The sequence below is a fragment of the Molothrus ater genome, chromosome 5, assembly GCF_012460135.2.
Source record: "Molothrus ater isolate BHLD 08-10-18 breed brown headed cowbird chromosome 5, BPBGC_Mater_1.1, whole genome shotgun sequence".
NCBI classification, from domain to species: domain Eukaryota; kingdom Metazoa; phylum Chordata; class Aves; order Passeriformes; family Icteridae; genus Molothrus; species Molothrus ater.
Window position 1 is genome coordinate 22,566,683 of NC_050482.2, and position 22,260 is coordinate 22,588,942.

Genomic DNA, 22,260 nt, shown 5'->3' on the forward strand with positions numbered 1-22,260 from the left:
TGGAATATTTGTATTTATTTTTGCAATACCAGGGTAAAAACAATTTAACAATGCCAAGTACAGTGTTAGTCTCATAAAAAGTTTTCATTTCAAAACATATGATTTCTAGTTCCCACAAAAAGTTAAAATCACATGCAGCTATATGAAGGTAAATTGCTTAAGATGCACAATTATATATCAGAAGACTTTGTTAAAGTAAAAACATAGTGACTACATCATTTTAACAAGGCAATTACACAGAACTAGAAAACTGACTCTGTAGTAAAATATAAAAATCTACAATTATAAATATAAATTTGGTCCATGGATAACTACAGAAGTAGCAGTATTTACAGTAAGTATCAGATTACTATTCTAAATGTCTAATTGAAGTCTTAAAATGTTGAATGTTATGTAGAACAGTATCTTATTTACATTCTACTATATTAAAAGTTGCATTTCTAGCAAATGTAAATTGTTATAAATACAGCGAAGAAACCAAATACTAAACCCATGACATGTTTGTAATTGAGGATTCCCTAACATCTATAAATATGGTAATTTTAAGTTAAAAGTAAAGCCAGATAAATCAAAAAACCTAATACTGAAAAAACATACCACAATTCAATTATTAGAAACACTGTAAAAGTCAATCAAGTTAGCCCAAATGTAACAATGTATTACAAGAAATCTTTCAAGAAAAGGCACACATTGTTAATGATAAAAGTTCCACAGTAAAGTTGTAGATAACAGAAATGACTTGGTTTGAGCAACTGTTGGGCTCTGGTTATATATATAGTGACTGGACAGAGTTTCCCCACCCAAAGTATAAAACTGAAAATAATAATGGTAAACTCCAGGTGTGATTGGTGTGGTGCAGCGATGTGCATGTTTGATTTGATGTGCTAATTAAACTAAGGATTCTAAACTTTCAGCTGCATTTCCATCAGGTAAAGCTGAGCCATTACTGTCCATAGATGCTGAAGGGTTTTCTTCTTGTCTTGTGCTGACAAGGCTGAGAATAGCTTTGTACAGAAACTGGTACTGTTCCTGGAGGAGAAAAGAGGGTACACTCAGGATGATGGCAGAAATGGTTATTCTGTGGCACTGTTGCTCAAAATTAATTAACAACTGATGTGTCAGACTGTAAATGTACTGTGCTCCAGAATTTTTTGTGTTACTCAGCAGCTTTATTATTTTCTGACTAATGGCTCCCCCTGTACACAATGTAAAGCACAGCAATAGGTAGCACAGTAAAGGTAGGGGAGAAAACTGTATTTTAAAAGAAATATTATATGCTGACTCAAATCCTTGTTGAAGTCAATCACAAATTTGGGGACAGGATTAGAGTTACTATTTGTCTGTTGGCTTTTTTTCTCAATTTTTTGTCATCTGAATTCTTTCCAGGAAGATTTCTTTTTCTACAGCACCTCTGGAAGACAGTTTTGATTAATTCATGCAGAAACTAAGATGCAAAATTGTTCAGTAATGTTGCCCTAAGATCTAATGTCACACATAGGGAAAAAAAGTGCACATTTTACTTATTACTTACAATGTCTGTAAAGATTCCAGGCCTCATCAGATTTATCATCTTTGCTACATGGTAAACATCCACTGAATTCTCATTTTCCAGTTGATGCATCAGAGTTGTTAATGCACAGAAAGTGCCTGCTGTCACCCCTCCATGCCTTTGTAAAGTAAAACAAAACAAAACTCTAGAAACTCTATCAGTTTTTACAGCTGGAAAAAATAAAAATTCTGGGGCAAAATGGTAAGATGAATCTCTGTCGTGTGGTATTTACAATATCTGAAACAGGTCTGCCCAGCACTAGCTTAAAAAAACTTTCACAGCACCTGGCTACAACTTAGAGTTATTTCTCTTCAACCCTCTAATAACCAAATGCTTTGAGTCCTTCAGTGTCTCAACATTTTGTTATTTTTTCCCATTAGTGAAGAGCTGGAGAATGGTATGGTGCCTCATCTAAACATTTAATTCTTTCAGTAAAAGACAATGAAATCTTAACTGACTTCCCCTCTAGTGACCAACCTGATAACCATCAGACTATCAAAATGATAAAACTGAAATGAAGTATGATAAAATAAAAATGTTTCTCTTGTTGATGCAGCTGAAACAGAAGCATCACCACTACTGTTCAGTGCAGACTTTCTGCCTTGTTTCAGCTGCTTTCAGGCAGTAAAAGGATGGTTCTACAGAAAAACATCAAAGTAAACAGAAAAGTGCAGTTCTTACTCATCATGTACAATCATGGGCCCATCACGGTTGGAAGCTTCCTCTTTGATGATGCTGATCAGTTCAAAAGTTTTACTAATGGGACTATCAGGATTTGGCCATTTTGGACACTGAAAATGCCTCACTTCAAGTACATAGTCATCCTAAATGATTAAAAAAAAAAACAAACAAAAAACCCCATAAATCAATTTTGTAAAAATTGACTTTCTTTATTCTTTTCCTTTGCCTTGTTCCAGCTTCAGCCTCCAGAGGCAGAACCCCACTGCTGTGGAGGTTGGACCACCCTGTTCGCCATGTCATCATATTGCCTTATAGACATTACTCCCTCCATGCTTGTTTCTAGGGCATGGATATTTTATCAGTAATTTAGCATTGAAAATGTAAAAAATGTGGGCATTACCTTTAAAAAATCAAGTCCTGAGTTATATGTTTATGACAGTGTTACCTGTGTAGCTTCTAAAATAAAGTCTTGGATTATGAGCTTCTCCTCGTTAGACAGACACTTGTGTTCTTCAGCAATCATAGTGACTTTGAAACTCTCACAGTTTATAGGCTCATCTTTGTTTGGCCAGTACACAAATTCATCTTCAGCCTCCAGGAAAAGAAAACCAAAATTGGAGTCATAAAAATAAATAATATTAAGCTCTTAAAATACAAAATCCAACATAATAAATAATGTGTCATATATATATTAAATCCAGCCAGCTAGATTTAAATTGACAAATCAAATTTTAAGTGGGATAACAATGGCAAAGTGATGGTTTTAAAACACCTCTGTAGTCTCAATGTACCCTGTGGGCCTACATAGCAATGAACCTGCAGTGCTGCATAGTGCCACACACACAGCCTGGCCTTTGGAGGTGCTGTGCATGGCCCATGGTCATGCGATACATTTAGCTGCTGTGTTCTAATGTATGTGTGTTCTTGGGATTATCTGAAAGTGCAGAAAAAAGTTCATGGGAGCATTCTCTCTGTCTGACAGTAGAAATGAAGAGAGGTTTTTTTTTTGTTTATTTAAAGAAAATTCTATAATAGTTTGAATAACCAAAATGGTCAGATGGGTAGGGAGGGAATCCTCCTTGTCATATGTTTTCATTCCAATCACAATCTGCCTAGACAAGGATTTCTAGATTTCTGCTGGATGACTTGGGGATTTTACACTCAGCTTGGTAGTATTAATTTTAACCTTTTTTTTGCAGAATCCAAGATATTTTCTCATATCCTGCATATTTCAAAATGGTAATACTAATAAAATTCATACATAAACTCATAACAATCAGCCACAGAACTCACCATATTCTGGCTATCAGGAAGCATGACTATTAACTGGGCATTATGGTCCCATATCATTCTCCAGAAATCCTTGATAGTGTGTAGTAAGGGATGCTGAGTAATAATGAATTCATTGCTTTGATAATAACCCTAAAAAAAAAAAAAAAGACAGATTTGGAATTGCTGCCCAAGTATTAATGCTTAAAGAAGTTTCTAGTGGACAGAGTGAGAACTAAGAAAATGCATTGTACATTTGTTCCTTTTTTGGCTTCCTGCATATATTAGAAAAATATAAAACTTCCACTTAAATATTTTCCATGTGAAAAGAATAGATTCAATTACATTGAAAAAATATTAAGACTTAAAAAAAATGGATTAAAAAAAGGAGAAAAGACATCAGAGGAGACTCAAACAGGCAACTCAGAATAAAAATATAATATATTACATAATAATATATAATATAATAATAATAATATAATATATTATTATAAATATAATTCCAGAGAAGCTGACTACCTGATCAAATAAAAGAATTCTTGAAAGATCTGCAAAAATCCCAAGCAGTTTCTTAATTTTTACAGATATCTCAGGTCAATCTCTTACCATGAAAAGAGAGTTCCTATGCAATAATGCACCTAAAAGATGTACACATACCACAGCACAGAGATTTGCCATCTCTTTCCTGAATGTCCAGGAGGCATTTACTCCTCCCTCTCAGCTATTGAAGGGGGAAAGAGTTGAGGAAAATCCAAAGAGCAAAAAGATAATGGAAAGCTGGTGAACTATGGTATCTTAGGCTATGCCAGTTGCAAAAGCACTGTAAGATGAGCAGGTAGGAAGATAAATCACAATACAGCCACTAAAAATTAACTTGTTACTTAACACATTTAGACATTCAGTTCATCTCAAAAAATCTTTCCATGAAGCATTTAGCTTTACCAGTTTTTAAAACTATGATGTGATTTCTGTTTCTACAGATTGTTAAAATGCAGTGCACTTAACCAACCTTAAAGCCAGTAACAATGGTATGAGTACTTCCTGGGGGAAGTAACTCTTTCAGGCAGAGTGATAATGGAAGAAGGGAGCTTTCAAAATCAGGAATGTGCCATCCTAAATCGGCCAAATGGCAGCTCTGAAAACAGCTGTTCATTGTTTTTCACCAATATCTTAACTGACTTACCATAATATAGGAAGCATTGATGTAGTCTGTGCCTTCACCAGATAGTGATGAGATACCCACTCTAGATCTTTCCACTGTAAAAAAAGTTATGAATTCACAAGCATGTTGCAATGACTCTTACAATATTATAACCATTATCTCACATCTCACAGTAATTATAACACTGGGCTCCATCAATTGGGACAAAGTGCTATCCAGCCATCTATTTTGTTTTTCTATGTGTAAATCATAATTCACTTCTTTGCTGTAATGTTCTCTTCAGAACATTGCTCCAAACTAATGCAGAAGTCTTCAGTTCTTGTTGAGGATTTGAAGAAGCTTACCAGGAATGATAGATGAGGTTCGGTTCTTTTCTCTGTTACACTGTTTGAGTGCAGTTGAATAATCACACTGCTGTGTGTTAGACTGGCTCAGTAACTGAAACAATGAAGTTAAAAAAAAGTCAGGTAACTGCAGAAAAGCCATTCCTTCATAAGCTGCATTAAACAGAAGGGTGCCTATATTGCAGGCTTGTTGTCTCTCTAAACTTTTGTTATCTAGTTATCTGTCTAAATCACTTAACATGTCACCAGAATATTTTTTCTTCACTGTTCTTAGCAGTTCAAATTATTCTTGAACCCTAGATCAATAACCATATCTTTGAAGGTGAAGTCTGACATATCTGCCAGAATGGTATCTTTCCAGACTGCTGTTTTACCTTTGAGATCTACCTGCAAAGGCATGTAGTTAAATTTTTATAAAATCTACTTACTGTTCTATTTCTCATGATCTTTTTCTTGTGGATTTTTTTGGTAGATTCCTTGTTAAAGGCCAGTAATTCTGTCCCAACTGACTGCATTCATTTGATAAGTTTAATCTTGATTTAATTTAGGCTCAGCAGTTAAAGTTTAGGTAGAGAAAGCTGATGAAAGTTGTGTTGAGATACTTACTTTTAAGTCATTCAGGTTTACAAACCCAAAGATTTTCACACTACTATCTCAGAGAGCTCACCTTGAATTGTTTCTCCAGTCTGGTCTTTCCTGTTGGTCCAGGTATCAAGAGCGCATTAACGTAGGCATGAATGTGAGTCTCAGGGACTTCTGTTTCTTTACTGAGTATTGCTTCCACCAATGCATCATGAATGAAGATGTACTGCTCCTAGGAAAACACAACCAAACATCTGAGCTCTCATGATTTTCAGATTCCCCTGGATTCCTCTGGTTAAGCTGCCACTTCTGATGTGCTCAGTATTTTTCCACAGGGGTTTTCTCAAATGTGATCCTCTGTAGTGAAGGCTGTCCCTCTGCAGTGGCAGTACACACATTACAAGCACAATTGACAATTACACTTGCAATACATACATACACATATATATGTATGACTTAATACCAAATCCTCACTATCTGTGATATCTCATGTTAACAGAATAGAGGTAAAAATGCAAGCACAGCCTTGAGGAAAATTTTCAAGCCAGTCCTACCCCTGGTTCCTACTGCTATTCTCTATTTTCTCTCTCACATCCTTTGGAACAACTGCCCTAGCTGTTGATTAACTTTTTTTTTTCTATTGAAAGGCACTGGGGAATCTAACCACCTGTTCTGGAAACCTGAAATAGACTTTCAAATGCCCTGCTGTTGGCCTTATTGTTTTTTCTTGGTCTTTCAATATTCTATATATAATCTTCAGTTTAAAGCACCTACATATAATTTTCTGTGTGAAATAGATTTTTCAGCATATTTTATTGCCTAATAGAAACTGTTTGATGAGGTTCAGTGAAGATCTGAATGCCTGACAATGGTGCTTCCTCACAAAGCTCTGTGACAAAAATACAAATCCTGCCAAGAAAGCACTGCTGTAGGAAGCATGATTTATACAGGCTTCCTTCTGAGTCCTCCTTAATAAACAGACAAGAGCCCAAGGAAAGGTAATTTCTAATGCACTGCTCTCAGTGTGCCTAGAAGGATGTCTATAAAACCAAGGGAAGCAAAAGGGAAAATCTAGCCTGGTGACAGGCTTCTGTCTGTCTGGTGGTGCCAGGAAGAGGTTTGCATTATCTCCCCTCCTGCAAACAGAAGGTTTGTAATAGTCTCATGCTATTTATATTTTATTCTTACCTCAGTCTGCACCAAGTAGTTCCTTTGGGTACGTATGTGTTTTAAGAATCCAAATATGTTGACTGTCCCTTCATGCTGAATTTGCTGCAGCATGCTGTCTAACACTATGTATGTGCCTGTCCTTCCAACACCAGCACTATAAAACAAAAAAATGGTCTTGAGCCTGAAATAAAACACTAATGTAAAGAACTTTTCCATACACATAGCTTTTTCAACAAACTGCTGCATACGGAAGATTTTCCTCTACAAAATGAATTTATTATACAATATATTTTGTTAAAGGTTCAAGGCTAGTAATCTTCAATATAGTAATCTTTTTCTTTGTGCAAGAATAGACCTAAAGATCATTTTCTCAAATGATTTTTAAATTATTGGCTGAAATAGAACTAAGGGATTTCCTGCAGGTCTGCAATTATGAGCCTTGATACTCCTTAGGATACTTTGCCAAGTATATCTACATAAGGTGGTGTATGTCAGCACTTTGGCAAAGTTAATATGTTCAAATTCTTCTAAGTTGAAACCCCACTTTAAAGCAAAAGTTGCATTCTGCAACCCACTACAGTACAGAAGATTTCAAAGAAATCCCCCAGGAATGGCAGAACTGTTGAGAGTGTATCTGTAAAAGAAAAAAGCTTAGTGCTCCTTAGACAAAGTTGAGATGACAAGAAATTTTTGAAAACATTTTAAAAATAGGAAATGGAGAAGAAAGTGTTAATCAACTCATTCCTGTTATGAACTCTGATTAACGTTGTATAAAATCAGCTGTATCATAAAATTATAGAAAAACTTTCTTGTTTATAAAATATCTGGGTAGGAAGTACAAGGTCAAGAGGTCAGTTTTTGTTATCTAGCAATGTATGGGAAATAGTCAGTTGTAATTCCCCTCTAAGATATGAAGGAACATTATGTATACTGTACATGTAACTTGAGAGCAGCACCGTGCTGGATCTGCACGGTCCCCTGTGGGCAGATCCAGCTCAGTCCATACATGCTAATTCAGTCATCTCATTTCTGCCACAGAGGGGGCACAGAGCATAGGTAGACTGAGATCAGATTGCTGTAATAAACTGTCTAAATAAGTATGATATGAAACCCAAAGGTCCAGGTTGTTAATACCCTGTCAGACACAAAGAAGTACAAAGATTACCAGACACCATCTGTACTTGTTATGAAAGACAAAGCATGAAAAGTACCAAATAAAAATAGCTAAAATAAATTTTATGAATCTCATCATTTGTGTCTTCCATACAGCCTGTAAATATAAATAAAATTTATATTTCAAACATGAGATGATTCCTTTGAAATTCCATAGTGCATGTGGTCAGTTTAGCTAAAAACTGTACAAAACTGCCTACAGACAGAGGTGAGTTATACCTGTGACCCAGGGGAGAGGTCTGACTGAAGCCACACAACTTACCACCGTTCACTTCTTAAAAACTCAATTTAATTGACTTCTAATGTATTGCCAATATCTCAGCAATATCAGACTTGAAATTTTGAATTTCCCAAGAACAGCCAGGATGTAAATAGCAGCAGAACAACAAGATATGGAATTTTCATTTTCCAAGCTAAAAACAGATGTCAGTCAGATTAGATCGTCCCACAAATAAAATATCTTCATTTGCAGCATTTGTGAGGTGACTTTACCTGTTGGCTTTCTCAGTGTCAGCTCCAGAAGGACAGAATTCATGAGGAGGTTCTCTTTCCAAATGTTCCATCAAAGGTGAGGTACTACAGTGGAAAACCAGAACCTGCTTATATATTTTACAATGACCCGGTCCTTCATGGGCATTGTGAAGTCATTCCAGGCCCTACAAGCCCTTTTTAACCAATTTTCCCTGAGCTGCCAGTTCCAGAGAGCACTGACAGAGCACCTGCCTGCACACTGCGGCACATGCAGACCTCAACCGTTCCCCAGAACGCTCCTCCATTGCAAATGACTCCTAGAGCCCAGAGAATGTTAAAAACAGCAGAGGTGTAGTTCAGCCAGGAATAGAGAGAGTCTTCTCTTGTGCACAGAGCTCCTCTTAGGATTACAGAGTATCCCTGCACCAAAGAAAGCATGAGCCAAAAGCATCCTAACAATATATTTACAGAAATGAAACAATATCCCCACATGTGTATCTGGTAAGCTCATAGCATTCAAGATAGCAGTACAGAAATGTGAAAAAAATAGAAGTTAAAGCAGTTTAGCCAAAAAAAAAAAAAAAAGAACATAGTGCAGAGCAGCAGCATCATCTTGTTTATGGAGATTTACAGATTTACAGAAGTGGCACAATTGATTAGTTGGCCTTATGAAGGAGAGAAATATCAGATAAGAATATCAGCTAAGTTATTCTTACTCCATCAAGAATTGTTAAACACAAGGGTGAAATTTTGCTTAACCCACCACTGAGAAAATCTTTTCTTCTGCAAAACAAAAGCGGAGTGAACCTTACAGCACTAGAAAGCACACCTGCAATGAACCACAACAGGCCCCACAGCGTGGCGCTTCGCCTGCGATGCCTTCCGCACGAAGGTGAGAACGGGCAGGGAATATTCTGGAACACCCATGTCAGGCCACTGGGTATAGTGGTATTGAGTCACCATGCGGCCACTGGACCTCCCTTTCTGGGAGCCCTGCAACAAAAAAATAATTCCACATGTAAGCAGCCCACATCTTCCTTCCTTTTATTTCCATACCTGATAGTTGTTGAACTAGTGCTATCCCTATTTAGTTCCAAGCATGCCATCTGGCTCTGAATATTCCAGCCTCCAAAGAGAAGGGGAAGGAAGGACCAGCGGCTCTGTCTTACCAGCTTGCCCACTGAGTGGGAAAATGACCTGACACTGTCTCAGAAAGCCATAGAGAAAGATTAAGAGCACTGGAGGGTAACAAATTACAGCTGCTCTCAAAAGTCACCAGCTCTTCCTGCCACTCTGCTCCTCTGCTGAGTGAACAGAAAGAGTAGGATTCATCTCACCCAGCTTTAGTGATCTACAGGGTAAGTAGCCTTGTGTAGGCTGCTTTTCTAAGCTCCCTCCCTCCATGGCAACTCAGAGGCAGGGATGCCTTCAGAAAGCAGGTCACCTCATTCAGAGATTGGTTCCTAAAATAGGCAGAATAAATTAATTGACATTAAATGCCAAACATTACGTATTAATTATGCAGGGAGGGTGAGAGGTTAGATGTCTCAGACATTTATGTGGCTGGAATAAATTAAGTTTTTAGAATTCTCAAAGTAGCTAACATCATCCTGTTGAGCTGAGATCATGCTGGTTCTGGTTACTATAAAACAAAGTGTGTATTCACCTGTCTCTAAAAAAAAATGGAGAGATTAGGTGGATAATTTAACTCATACCACATTTTTTTCAAATTGCTCTCTTTCTGAAAATGTATCATCCTGCTACCCAGGCAGTCAAAGTCTACATCAGCTCTCCAATGTGATCCCTGCTTTTTCCCTGATGGTCCTACAATTTTCTGAGTTCATTTATCTGTGTTCAGAAGCATCTTGGCTGGCTGAGATCTATAGGATTCAGCTTCACATATACAGCAGAAAAGAGTTGTCAGCTGCCTTAACTATATTCTGAGCATCTTTTAACACTTCCTTTTGCATACTTGTGTTTTTAGGATGTCACAAACCTTTTTGATCTTGGTGTTTCTAAGAGTAAAATTCCTCACAGTGTAATAGGCAAGGACATGAACACTCTTCTGAGTAACCAAGAAGTTCCCATATTCTTCACTACCTTCAGCAGGCCAGTACTGGTCACATTTTCTCTGTTAGAAAGAGATTTTCTCTGTTAGAAAATTTCTCTATAAGTAATAGAGAAAAAAAACCTGTAAAATGTCAAACTAGTAAGCTGAAATGTTCAAATTTAAGAGCAGAGTAAAGCATGAAACTGTATTGGGACTATCAATATACCCAGTTTATAATAGACATGATCTTCTGTGCAGGAGAACAAATAACAATTATTTTGTGCTGTAGAGGGATAGCTGTTCAAAGATGCTCTTTATTTGGAAAACTCAAAAAAAGAGGTTTAAATCATACTATCAGAGTTAAAAGGGTCCAATATTGTGGAATTTTCCATTCTATAGACACTCTCAAATCTAAAGAAAAAAAACATGATCTATAGGAAATATAGGAATACATCCAAGTCAGTAGAGTCGTATGTGGCTTCTGATCAGTTTATAGTATGGGCAGAGTGTATCTGGAGGAGAGGGTATGAGTGAGCCTGTGTTTGGCTAGAATATACAGGAGAGAGCTGTGATATGTCCATTCTTTTGGCTGGGTAGTCATACATCCTCCTCATGGAGTATTAGAAGAGTGCTTGTTTATAGCATGGTGTTACAAATGAAGTGGTACTCCCAGTCAGCCCTCATCTGAAATTACTGTGTCTGTATCACTTGAGAGATGCCTTATAGGTTGTATGATAAGATTTGCATTCATTTTAGGCATTGCTGCCAGTGTGGCAAGTGAGATGCAATGTCCCCTCATGTAACCCCAGGGTACAGGTATACTCCCATCACATAACACACCCTGTGGTGGGATTTGACCTCATTTGGTCTCACTGGACAAATGGACCTCCAGTCATGTAGTAGGAAAAGAACTGTGAGTACCATGGGATGTTAACAGGGAGCAGACAGTGAATATCCAGGAAAGTTCACTTGAACTACATTCTTCTCCTTTCCAGGGTCCAAGGCAACCCTGACAAAGTGCATGATGGCATGGAGATAAGCAGATTGGTAGCAGAATGTGGGCACAAGACCCACAGCCTGTCCACTCATATTATATACAAGTAGTCTTTCTTTCAGTATAAGATGTTTTTTATTTTTGTGGTTAGAACATGGTATTTTCAAGATTTATTGAATATTTTCTTTAGTTTTATGCTACAAATCCTCAACTGTAAACTTCTGTAGCCAATCCAGGTACAGGCACCTACTAGAAACTATTGCTTTTTTGCTCAATAATTGACTAAACCAGATTTTAAAAAGAAAGATGGGAGTTTGCTGCAGGTAGATTTACCAACATTAGAGAAGTAAAAACTGGACAACAGTACTCATACCCTTCCTTTCTCAATGAGATTAGTTATCATCACAATAACTTCCACGTTATGCTCCCATATCATTCTCCAGAAATCTTCTGCTGTTGATTTTAGAGGCCCTTGAGCTGCAATGTAGGCTTTTGGCTTGTTGTAGCCCTAAATTGAAATAAGAGAAATGACACTTGTCAAATCACTGTCCATGAGCAAAAGGAGTTTGGGAGGTGTACATGACATTTCATGTATTTTTTGAAGACTCTGCAAAACTTTTAAGTGCTTTAAAATTTTTAACTGTTGACTTTGTGGAAACCCTGTGGTATCAAATGACATAGGAATACAACTGTTAGGCCAGTGTTTATCAGTCCAACAAATAGGATCTGTATGTTCAAATGCCCATGCTTAGGCAGAATATTGACATGAAAGTGATTAGGAGACACACAGACATGCATTGCAAAGGGGTTTAAAAGATGAATTATGATCATTCACATGTAAATAATTATGTAATGAAAACTGGTAATGGTATCTTGGTGAGGCTCTGAGCCAAATGGCATCTTCCTCTCATGAAATTACCTCAGATGAGAGAATTAACCACTCAGATGAGATATACTTCTAAAATGGCTTAGATGTGAAGGACATTTTTTATTTAAAAATGCCCCTTGTTAAGCTGTAGCTGCTACAATACTCAGATGGATTCAAGAAAGAATTGGCATTTTACCTTTGCTTTAAATTTGTAGGCTTAACTTAAACTACAAAAGTTTTTTTAACAGAATCTGTAATATTGGGATACTTTTTTGGAATTAAATCTATTCATCTCCATACATATTTTTTTTACAGAAAAGGGTGGCAGATCAATAGGCCAGTGGATAGAAAAAGGCACTTACATCGACGTAGTTTGCATTAATGTAATCAGTCAGTTTTCCATCCTTTTCAGCAAGCTGCGCTAATTTAACCCTAGTATGATCATCTGCAGTAAAACAAGGGAGAAAATAAGTAATTTTTGGTAAGAATTATATTCTTTCTCATAAAAATAATGAAATGCATTTTTACAATACACAAGGCCAATACACTAACAATCGTATATGCAAACATCCTCTCCTTAGATAAGAATCAGATTAAAAATTCTAATTTGTGGAAAAATAAAGAAATTAACCCAAAGTTTGAAGGGATTCAGAATCTAGTGGCCTGAACAGCAGTACCAGGGGTCATTTTAGCCACTATGACATGCTTCCCCTATGGCCTCTAGCTGCTGCTTGTAAAGGTGTCCAGGTCTTCTGTAAGTCCTGTGTCATGACTGCCAAATCTGCACAGTGGGATGTCTCAAAATGACAGCAGGCACCAGTGTTTAGGAACTTTAATTCCAAGTTAAAAGAGTGGACTCTGGAGAGCAATGGACTTTGAAAATGCTGGTCATCTGAGGAGTCAGCAGTAACTACATCAGGGGAAGCTGAAGTGTTCTGTAGCCTGCACTGATTGTCAGAACTACACTTGAGTCACTTATAGAGGACAATTCTTGCTACTTCAGCTGCCCTAAGCTGCCTCTGCACTGTTTTTTAATAAAACAACTCCTGGGCTAGCACCTTTTGTATGATCAGGTATGAAACAGAGTGGCAGAGGAAAATCCCTGAGTTTTTGTTGCTTTAGAGACATCTTTAGCCAGAGAGATTGGCATTTCTTGTTGCTGGTTTACATTTTCTTCTCCCCGACAGCTGACCCAGTTCTGACTTTTTAAATTAAGCTTTAGTGACACTGAATGCTGAAGATATATTTAATTTAGAGCTTTCTTGTAATCAGAACAAAGTTGAAATGCTGTAGAGAGTTAAAAAAAAGTATTGAGCCACCAAATCATCAAAACCCCAGAGGAAATGGCTTGAAAAAGAGATTAACAAAACTGAATAGATGTGTTACAGAGAAGAAAAATCTGGGAGAGTGATGCAATGGGCAAACAAGTGTACTGGCTAATGAAGCTGCTGTATTACGTTGTTGCCAGGCATAACACAACATAAAGCCAGAACATTTATGTTTATATTTGACAGTAAATATATCCAGGGATTTTGAAGCTCATAGAGACAATAAATCACCATTATTCTAAAGCAAAGATGGATTAATTTTGACAATCAAAGCTTCTTTGGCTTTCTAATGGCATTACAATGAAATCTCCCAACTCCCTTTGGGTCATTGCAGAAGACACAAATGTATCTTGCTAACACATGCTCACCAAAGCAGCAGAATGTCAGAGGACTAACTTAAAGAAATGTGAAATCTGATACCAACTCCTCTCCAAGGAGCGCTTTGCTGATCAACAGCTGGAGATTTCAGTGCAGAAGTATTTTTGTTCCTGCTAATAACATATAAATCTGTACTTGTTTAAAATGATTTCTCACACAAAACAACAAGTGATGCCTTTACTTACAAGCAACAATGTTTATGTATCGATTCTTATTCTTGTTGTCAGGGTGATTAGAGCTGTCTGATGTAATACCTAGATCTACAGTACAGCTCTGTATTTCCTGAAAAAAAAGTATGTCACACTTTAGTAACTATTAAGATACATAAAATGTCTTTAAATACAGTAGGCAAGCATGAAAAGAACCACAACCTTATACCCAATTATCTATGATATTTTACAACTACTTCATTGCTAAAAAAATTGCAGTGAAATAATTCCTTACCTGATAAAACTCTTTCAGTGTCTAATGAGGGAATGAATGCAAAAAAAGTAAAAAAAATCAAATTCCACAGCACAGAACAAATGGATAAGTGTTTATATAAATTACATTTACTATATGGAAAACAGTTATGGTCATGCAATATATCCATAATAACAACAAAACTGAATATTTTGACATAACTTCTAAAGGGAACAAGAGGTAATTTTCCCAATTAAAATACTGGAATCTTTTTCCTATCTTTAATGTTGGACCTTAAGCCAGTGAAAGCTTGTACATATGAGCAACATCACAGACTTTAGACAGATTATCTATATATGTAACTGGCATTTTTATGTGTCCTTATAAATGCATTAGTTTCCCTGAGGAATGCTTTTGCTCTCTTTGCATTCAGCTGCAAAACCTCCACTGGAGCAGGACTGTGTGCAGTTCAGCCAGCCTCACAGCACTCTGGGGAAAGACAGAGCTACAGCCCTCACTCAGGCTGCCAGCAGTCTCACAGTGAAGCCAACAATTTTATAAAGAGAGGGGCAGGCTTGACAAGACAGGCACAAAGTCTGTAAGACTCACAAATTAATTCATTTTATTGATTACTTTAGCTGACAGGAAACTCAAGCATTTATAAGGTCCACACTTTTAAACAGCAAATACATTGCCATCACTAAAGGTGCTAACGGTGTTTCCCAACACTGTTTAGAATTAATTTTAATGTCAATCACCTTAATCTACTTAAATACATATATGAAATATTGTTTTCAGTTTAAAAATTTGATTTTAAATGAGTTATTTTGTAGTAATAGAAAAAAAAAAACCTGTTACCCCCCAAAAAATAAAATTGGAACCACCCTTGTACTCTTCAAATATATGCTAACTCTGTAAAGACAATTACTATATTTCAGTTTTTCCCAATCTTCTAAGTTCTCTATCAGTAGAGAAAAGAACTGAAAACTACTTCTGGAGTAGTCCATAAAGCCAAAATAGATCTCCAAGAAATGATGAGGGCACTGATTTTTTTTTGGTAATAGTTAAAACTAGCATGAAATATTTCAGATGGTGCAGCTGTAACTCAGAGACATGCACTATATTTGGTCTTTAGATCACTGCTGTAATTTAGGAAAAGTAAAATTGTAGGAAAAGATCAGTTTAGAATGAACAATCTGATTTCTGTATTGCTGCACTGACTAATGCTGAAAGAACTTAGTATCCATTGTATTTACATACAACATCTGCTCTTATTAATAGCTAGTCAAGCTGGAGTCCAGTTCCATCAGTGCATGTGCACATGTGTAATATATGAATATGAACTGGACGTTCACAAGTATTTACAAATTTGGTCCCACAGTCAAATGGATATTCTGAATGTTAAATGAATTCAAGAAGAAATGCTGATGAAGAAGGTTATGTGAAGGACATGGAATTTTTGGTCCACTGGATCACAATGCATTGGCTGGGGAAATAAAAGTAAAACATGAAGATGCAAAACTCTGAATTTTTACTTTCATTATTGTTTTTGCAAAAGGAATATTACTATCATATTTTGCCTTAATATAGATCTGCTAAAATACTTGTTTCCATCCAACTGACTGATTTTATTAGAAATCTCTTGTAAAAATTGCTAATGGCACAGCTTTAATTAGGTATTTGGGGTTTTAATGCTTATGTGAATTAAGTTAGAACATATCCATATTTAAAATGATTGCAATACACGAGTGGGAAAAACAATGAAGATCATTAATTCCATATGGTGATAGTATCATTATATGATTAAAGCATATGTTTCAACATTTTGAAATACCTCTTATGAATCATATACTTTAGGAAAGGAATTGTAAAACTTTCACTACCACATACGAAGACTACATTAGCTCCCCTGTTAATCAGAAATCTTGCCACTTGTACTCGTTATTACTTCCATTTTATTTTCTCTGTAAATGGAACAAGCAAATATGAGTAGCTTCTGCAAAATTCAATTTTCATTAGTATTGGAAAAGTTTTAGATCTGTCACTATATCTGATAGACCATATACATTGCACTACCTTTGCACAGTTTATTCACACAGTTATTCAGTATTTTATCACAATAATAAACATTCCCATTTGTATTCCAGTCCTGATTTTAGGAATCTCCCTAGGCTTTATGCATCAAAGCAATCATATTTACATGCATTCATGAAACTGGTGCCCAAGTCAGAATGTATTGCCCCAGTTTTTGTTTGCAGGCATTTAAACTTAACATTATTTGAACGTGCTAATAAAAAGATGACATCATAGAGCCATACCTCAAATTCTTCAGAAAAACCATTACTTGCATGTAAATCTGCAACATGTTTGGGAAAATGCTTTATTGGAATTGCTCCAACATCATCTTAGGGGTGGGAAAAGACAAAAAATATAATTATGTAGAATAAAGAGCCAGTGACATATAATGAAGTTTATATGTAGGCAATCCACAAAACATCCTGAAATAAAATTCTTGGCATGAACTTTGTATACAGAACTCCCAAAAAAATACAACATCCTTTGATACCATTAACATTTCTAGAACAGTTACCTAACACTTGTACATTTCTAAATTATTATTTGGGAAGAAGATAATGAAAATGCCTTGCTAGGTCTTGCTCTTTCTGTAAGCCCCCCCAAATCAATGAGCTGATGCTGCAAGACGCTGAGCTTGTCTGTAAATAGAAGAACACACAAAATTCCCTGTGAATTCAAGGAGACATGGGAGGGTTAGCTCTTTCCTGCAAGATGTTCAAAAGGAGAGAGCACAGCTCTGAAAAATACTGATAAAGTAGGAGTGATTAGGCAGAGTTGTCTGGGTGCTCCAGCTGATTAGTGTTGCACTGGAACTTGGAGCCCCATAGTCCCAAGCCTACTAAATTAAAGCAGCATTATGCCAGTATTTTCACATTAATTGACACTTGCATGTTTGCATTGGCATCCAAAAGAAAAGAGGAATCCAAAAGAGGAATTAATTTTCATCTTTTACTGCATTAGTGACTACTTTCCATACAGAATTTTCTCCCAGCTCTCCTTGTGATTCTATGATTACCTATTGATAATAATCTTATGTCTGATCACGGCAGTACTGACCACAGATTTTCACATCAGGATTCACACTCAAGGTTTAAATGAAAGATTTATGTTTAGGACTTTTTGGCTACTCGCAAAGAAAACATCTACACTCTTGAGGAATAAATATGACTAAAGTAACATCTCCATTTTACTTTAGACAAATACAAAAAACACTTGTGTAGATTATGCATCAGAAATAACATCAGAAACCTTTGGGACTTTTAATCTTCTCTTTACTGCAAATATGCTGTGTAAACAAAGTCATCTGTTTGCTAATTAACTGCTAAAGGATGACATTATTTCACTGAGATTTGGTTCCGAACAATAATTTTGTTGGATTTTTTTTAAAGCCTTTCATGGTTTAAAAATATGTTTATTTCACAATCTGTAATTTCATCACCATTTCATATGTGAGCAAAATGTCAGAAACATTGAACAAAGACCTGTTATTCACATCAGATGTATTCACATCACCTGTTATTCACATCAACAGATGTTCAGTATTTAGCCCACCTAATAATTTTAGCTTTCAGTTACCAAGAATTTGTTGATTTGTACTAAGATCCATCTGGTCTCCCACTTATATGACTGGATCTGAATACAAAAAGTGAATTTATCCAGTCAAGCCTAAGAGAAGCTGAACAATTGTGTAACACAATCTTCACACTTTGGAGATGAAACCTGGCGTGAAGTGTTTATCCTAATGGTATGCAAACACAAAACCAAAAGGGAAGGTAAATGACCAAAGAGTGAGTATAATAATGGAGAAACAAATCTTAGGTTTTGTTTCCTTGCCCGTGCAAATCTCCCAGTTCAATCACTTCTGGACCCAGGAATGTATTTTATATCTGCATGGCAAGGATCACTTCAAACTACTTAGAGTTTGATAGTGGATCTGAATCCTACCCTGTAATTCATTACTATTTAAATGCATCTTTGAATTGTGCTGTGAAGAGCCATGGCATTTTCTGTGAATAACTGCAGATCTCCTATCTATGCCAATGAAAGGAAGGAAAACTTAACATATAATTCTATGGAAGGAAAACTTAATATATAATGAGATCTGTGGAGTGTCCTTTTGGTCACAGGCCATAAGAATTAAACTTAGCAGTTGCAAAACACTCTTCCTGCCTTACACTCTTTTCTAGTATTATGCTGTAATTAGATGCAATTTTAAAATTATACCGTTGAAACATTTGTGCAATAGAAAACACAATAACTGTTCCCTTGACATCTGTTGCATGCAAAATAAAACTATTTCATCAGTGCTTGCAGCTTTTTCCATAAAATATGTTGTCTATCTTCAGTCACTGAGAAAAAAATTTCCTCTTTAGTACTTATCACCATTTCAGAAGGAAAACCTCCAGTTTCAAAACAAGCATTTTAGGCACTCAGAATAACTGTAAGTGCAATTATGAAATGGAACACACTTTCCCGCTCAGGTGAGTTGGTCAGAAAAAATTGTAAGAAAATGATACAGTTGTAGTTCAATACAGTTAATGAAAGAGAGTTAAAGCAGAGATCTCCTAACATTGCTGCTTATTCTTATACAATCATGTTTTCTGAAATCATGCCATAGTTCTGCTTTTTAACCATTTAGTAATAAATCATCTCCTAATAGCATCAATCCATACAAGATGCATTTAAAGATGTCTACAATTCAGTTACAATGGAAGTCCAATGTTTGGGATTTATTTGTGTTTACTAGTTATTCACACAAGGGCTGATTTTCTTCATTTTGTCATTCCACGAGAATCCATCTCCTTATATAATAGCATAGTTTGCAAAAATATTACTTGTGAAACAAGATAACCTTGTCTCATAGGTGAGAATGTGGCTTAGGATCTGCTTCAGAATTAATTGATTTTGGGTTTAAGTAGATGAATGAAATTAATCTATTTCATTCTACACAGACTGAAAAAATTGGAAGGCTGCATGTGCTCCTGTGACACTCTTTGAGAAAAGAAAGGAAACAGTTTCCCCAAATAAATGTGGTGAATGTAGAATCAGAAGATGCTAATAATATTCTGAACTTCTGTATTATTTTAATGAGAGGTTCACGTGGTATAGCTATACCATAGTAATTATGCTAGTAAAATACGTAAGTATAGGAACACGCTGTAATTGCAAGTGAAATGCAGACAGATGAGGCACATCCTCATCCTGCTGGTAAAAAGAATAGGACATGTTCTATACACAGGTGACAAATCCAATTAGAGGCAGAAATACAACAGAGTCTGTGGCTGGTGTAATTCTCTAGAGCTATTTAGTGTAGCTCAGATGGCTACCTGAGCAGCCACTCTAGGGAGGCTGCACTTACGATGGCTACAAAGCACAGAGTATCCTTGAGGCAACACTGTAAACTGAAGATATTTCTCTTCTGAGTTACCTGCAGAAGAGACCATTAATAACACAAGTCTGCCAGTATCAAGTGTACCTGTTTACACAGATTTGTACAAGAGGTTACAAATCTCTGGTTTACAGATGTTATAGTATTTGAAGAATTCTTATTGACACATATAAACCAGCATCTTCCAACAGTTAACACCGATCCACAGAACAGTTGCCAGAAATACCTGAGACTGGGAAGATTGGAGCTGGGGGACCAGAAATCACTCGAGGTGATGTATTGTCTTCTAAATAAAAATGAGCAGTCTGGAAACATTTCCTAGAAAGGAATAAATATACAAAAAAAATTGAAAAAAAAAGAAACCAACAAAACATTATCTGAGATGATTTAGAATTCTGGCATTATTGAGTCAGAAAGAAAATCATGGTTTTGAAAACCAACTTTCATGGAGTGTCAATTACAACTGCTACAATATAAATATTCCCCTAGCACATCACCAAATTATGCACACAACATGAAGATACTACATTACCTCAGCATAATACATAGTTCATGCATCTTTACCTATACCAGAAGCAGAAGATAGAGCACACATCAGACACAGTGACAGCTGAAGGAAAAACTCTGCATCAGGAGCTACTGTAGATGCTGTGTAACTCCAAGTACATAAAACATCACTGTCTTCCTTACTTATCCAAATTCCCTTAAATAATTACTGTTCCCTTTCAGGTGATGATGCTAGCCTGAAGATGGAGCAATGTTTGAGATCAGTTCTGGTAATTCATTGATAGATGCTACTGCAGACATGGAAATGCAATAAAAGCAACATTTTACTGCCAAAACAGCGGCTCTAGAACTGCTGTGACTGGGGCTAAACAACTTTTCATAATGTAATCACAACACTGAGGGACACCTTAACCAAGGAGGACTTCCCAAAGCTGACAGACAGAAACAGGGAGATTTCTAACTCCAGGAGATGCTAGCTTTGTTGAAAAAAACATTGAAGCATGAATGCAAATGGAACCAACCTTAACTATGACTCACAATGTTATTTGTATCTGTGCTATAATCCAGATGTGAAGATAATAGGAATAGCATCTGTCAAGAATTCAAGCTATTCAAAGGAATGAATAACTAACTGCTGCTGTAAGCATTCCAAAGCCTCTTTAATTAAAAAATCCTCATATGATTAGACATGCTAATAACAATCTTAACTTTGGGTCATTTAATCTCTCTGATATATTATTCATAATAATAAAATTTCAAAATAAACATATGCCTCATGAAAATACTAATCTCATTTTATATTTACAAGATTCTGCTTCTTCAGATCTGTTGGCTGCAGCCATTGTATGATTGTTACTTTGTGTAATCACTGTTATTTTAAATTCTGTATCACTGCAGTCATAAAAACTGCATAATTCTGTTCCTGTATTGCTGCAGTCATTAAAACCCTCATATAATTGTTAAAAACAGAAATGAATTTTGAAGATACTTTGAGAAACAGATAGGGAATATGTGGCTGTTGTCATTCTTTCCAGAACCATTAATATAGATAATAAAGACTTTGGTAAGCTTATTTGAATTAAGCCTCTGGGAAACATGCCCATATTCTGAGAATGTGTTGAGAATTTTCTATCAGTGTACAATACAGATTCTCTTAAAACACAAGAAAAAGCAGACAGCTACCTAAAAGAAAACTGAGACATGCAGAATAGTTCTGGTAACTCACATGACAACGAAATCTGAAGTCCAGCTAGAATTCTCTAAAAGTGTATTTGTGATGTTCACAGAGAAATTTCGACTTTGCATGAGATATTTGGAGCAATACTATCTGTTATGTACGTGGTATCACTTAGAAATGGCAGTTACAGATGCAGACCAAGAACCACTCTGAGGAACCTGGGAACACCCTTCTAAATTTTAGAGTCTCGAGCATCAGAGTTGGTGGCTGCTGAGGTGAGAGAGGCTGTCTCCATGCTAGCATAAAACTCGAGAGTTAGTATCAGAACTGTGTGTGAAATATCTGTGAGATGCAGGCAAGTCTCCAAGTCTTCAAATCATGAAACACTTTGGAAAGTGTTTGGAAAGTCTGGACTTTGGAAAGTCTGGCCCTGTCTGCTGGGCACAGCAAATGCCGTATTGTGTTCATTAAAAACTACACCAACCAAACATGCCAAGCAGTCTGATGTGAAAGCTCCAAACCCAAAAATTGTCTTTCCCCCAAAAGTCTGTTTCTTGAGAACAACTATCACATGTAAGGTTTATGGACTAACGTTGTCATCTATTTGCTTGAGAAAAGATTAAGCTGTAAAGAATTTAATTAGCATAATGACTTTCACATCTAAAGCTGCACTTAAAATGTCCTCATATTA

The 22,260-nt window shown here is 36.2% G+C and overlaps 1 protein-coding gene across 8 annotated transcripts in view; it reads right to left on the reverse strand.

The window, feature by feature from the left end:
• Positions 1-22,260, reverse strand: part of PTPRZ1 (protein tyrosine phosphatase receptor type Z1) — a 133,647-nt gene continuing 111,387 nt past the window's right edge. For 3 of the 8 annotated variants that reach the window (XM_036400607.2, XM_036400609.2, XM_036400604.2), the window contains exons 14-31: positions 20,112-20,203; positions 16,740-16,825; positions 14,464-14,484; positions 14,205-14,301; positions 12,676-12,758; positions 11,819-11,953; positions 10,398-10,532; positions 9,231-9,394; positions 8,423-8,506; positions 6,776-6,911; positions 5,673-5,819; positions 5,006-5,099; positions 4,683-4,756; positions 3,524-3,652; positions 2,676-2,822; positions 2,231-2,373; positions 1,532-1,667; positions 1-1,029 (exon numbers count right to left, since the gene is read on the reverse strand). In XM_036400607.2, coding sequence (XP_036256500.1) covers positions 889-1,029; positions 1,532-1,667; positions 2,231-2,373; positions 2,676-2,822; positions 3,524-3,652; positions 4,683-4,756; positions 5,006-5,099; positions 5,673-5,819; positions 6,776-6,911; positions 8,423-8,506; positions 9,231-9,394; positions 10,398-10,532; positions 11,819-11,953; positions 12,676-12,758; positions 14,205-14,301; positions 14,464-14,484; positions 16,740-16,825; positions 20,112-20,203 — 2,044 coding nt within the window. In that variant the 3' untranslated portion in view covers positions 1-888. The remainder of the gene's footprint in view (positions 1,030-1,531; positions 1,668-2,230; positions 2,374-2,675; positions 2,823-3,523; positions 3,653-4,682; positions 4,757-5,005; positions 5,100-5,672; positions 5,820-6,775; positions 6,912-8,422; positions 8,507-9,230; positions 9,395-10,397; positions 10,533-11,818; positions 11,954-12,675; positions 12,759-14,204; positions 14,302-14,463; positions 14,485-16,739; positions 16,826-20,111; positions 20,204-22,260) is intronic. The other 5 variants (XM_036400611.2, XM_036400608.2, XM_036400612.2 and 2 more) reach the window with 3 other exon arrangements.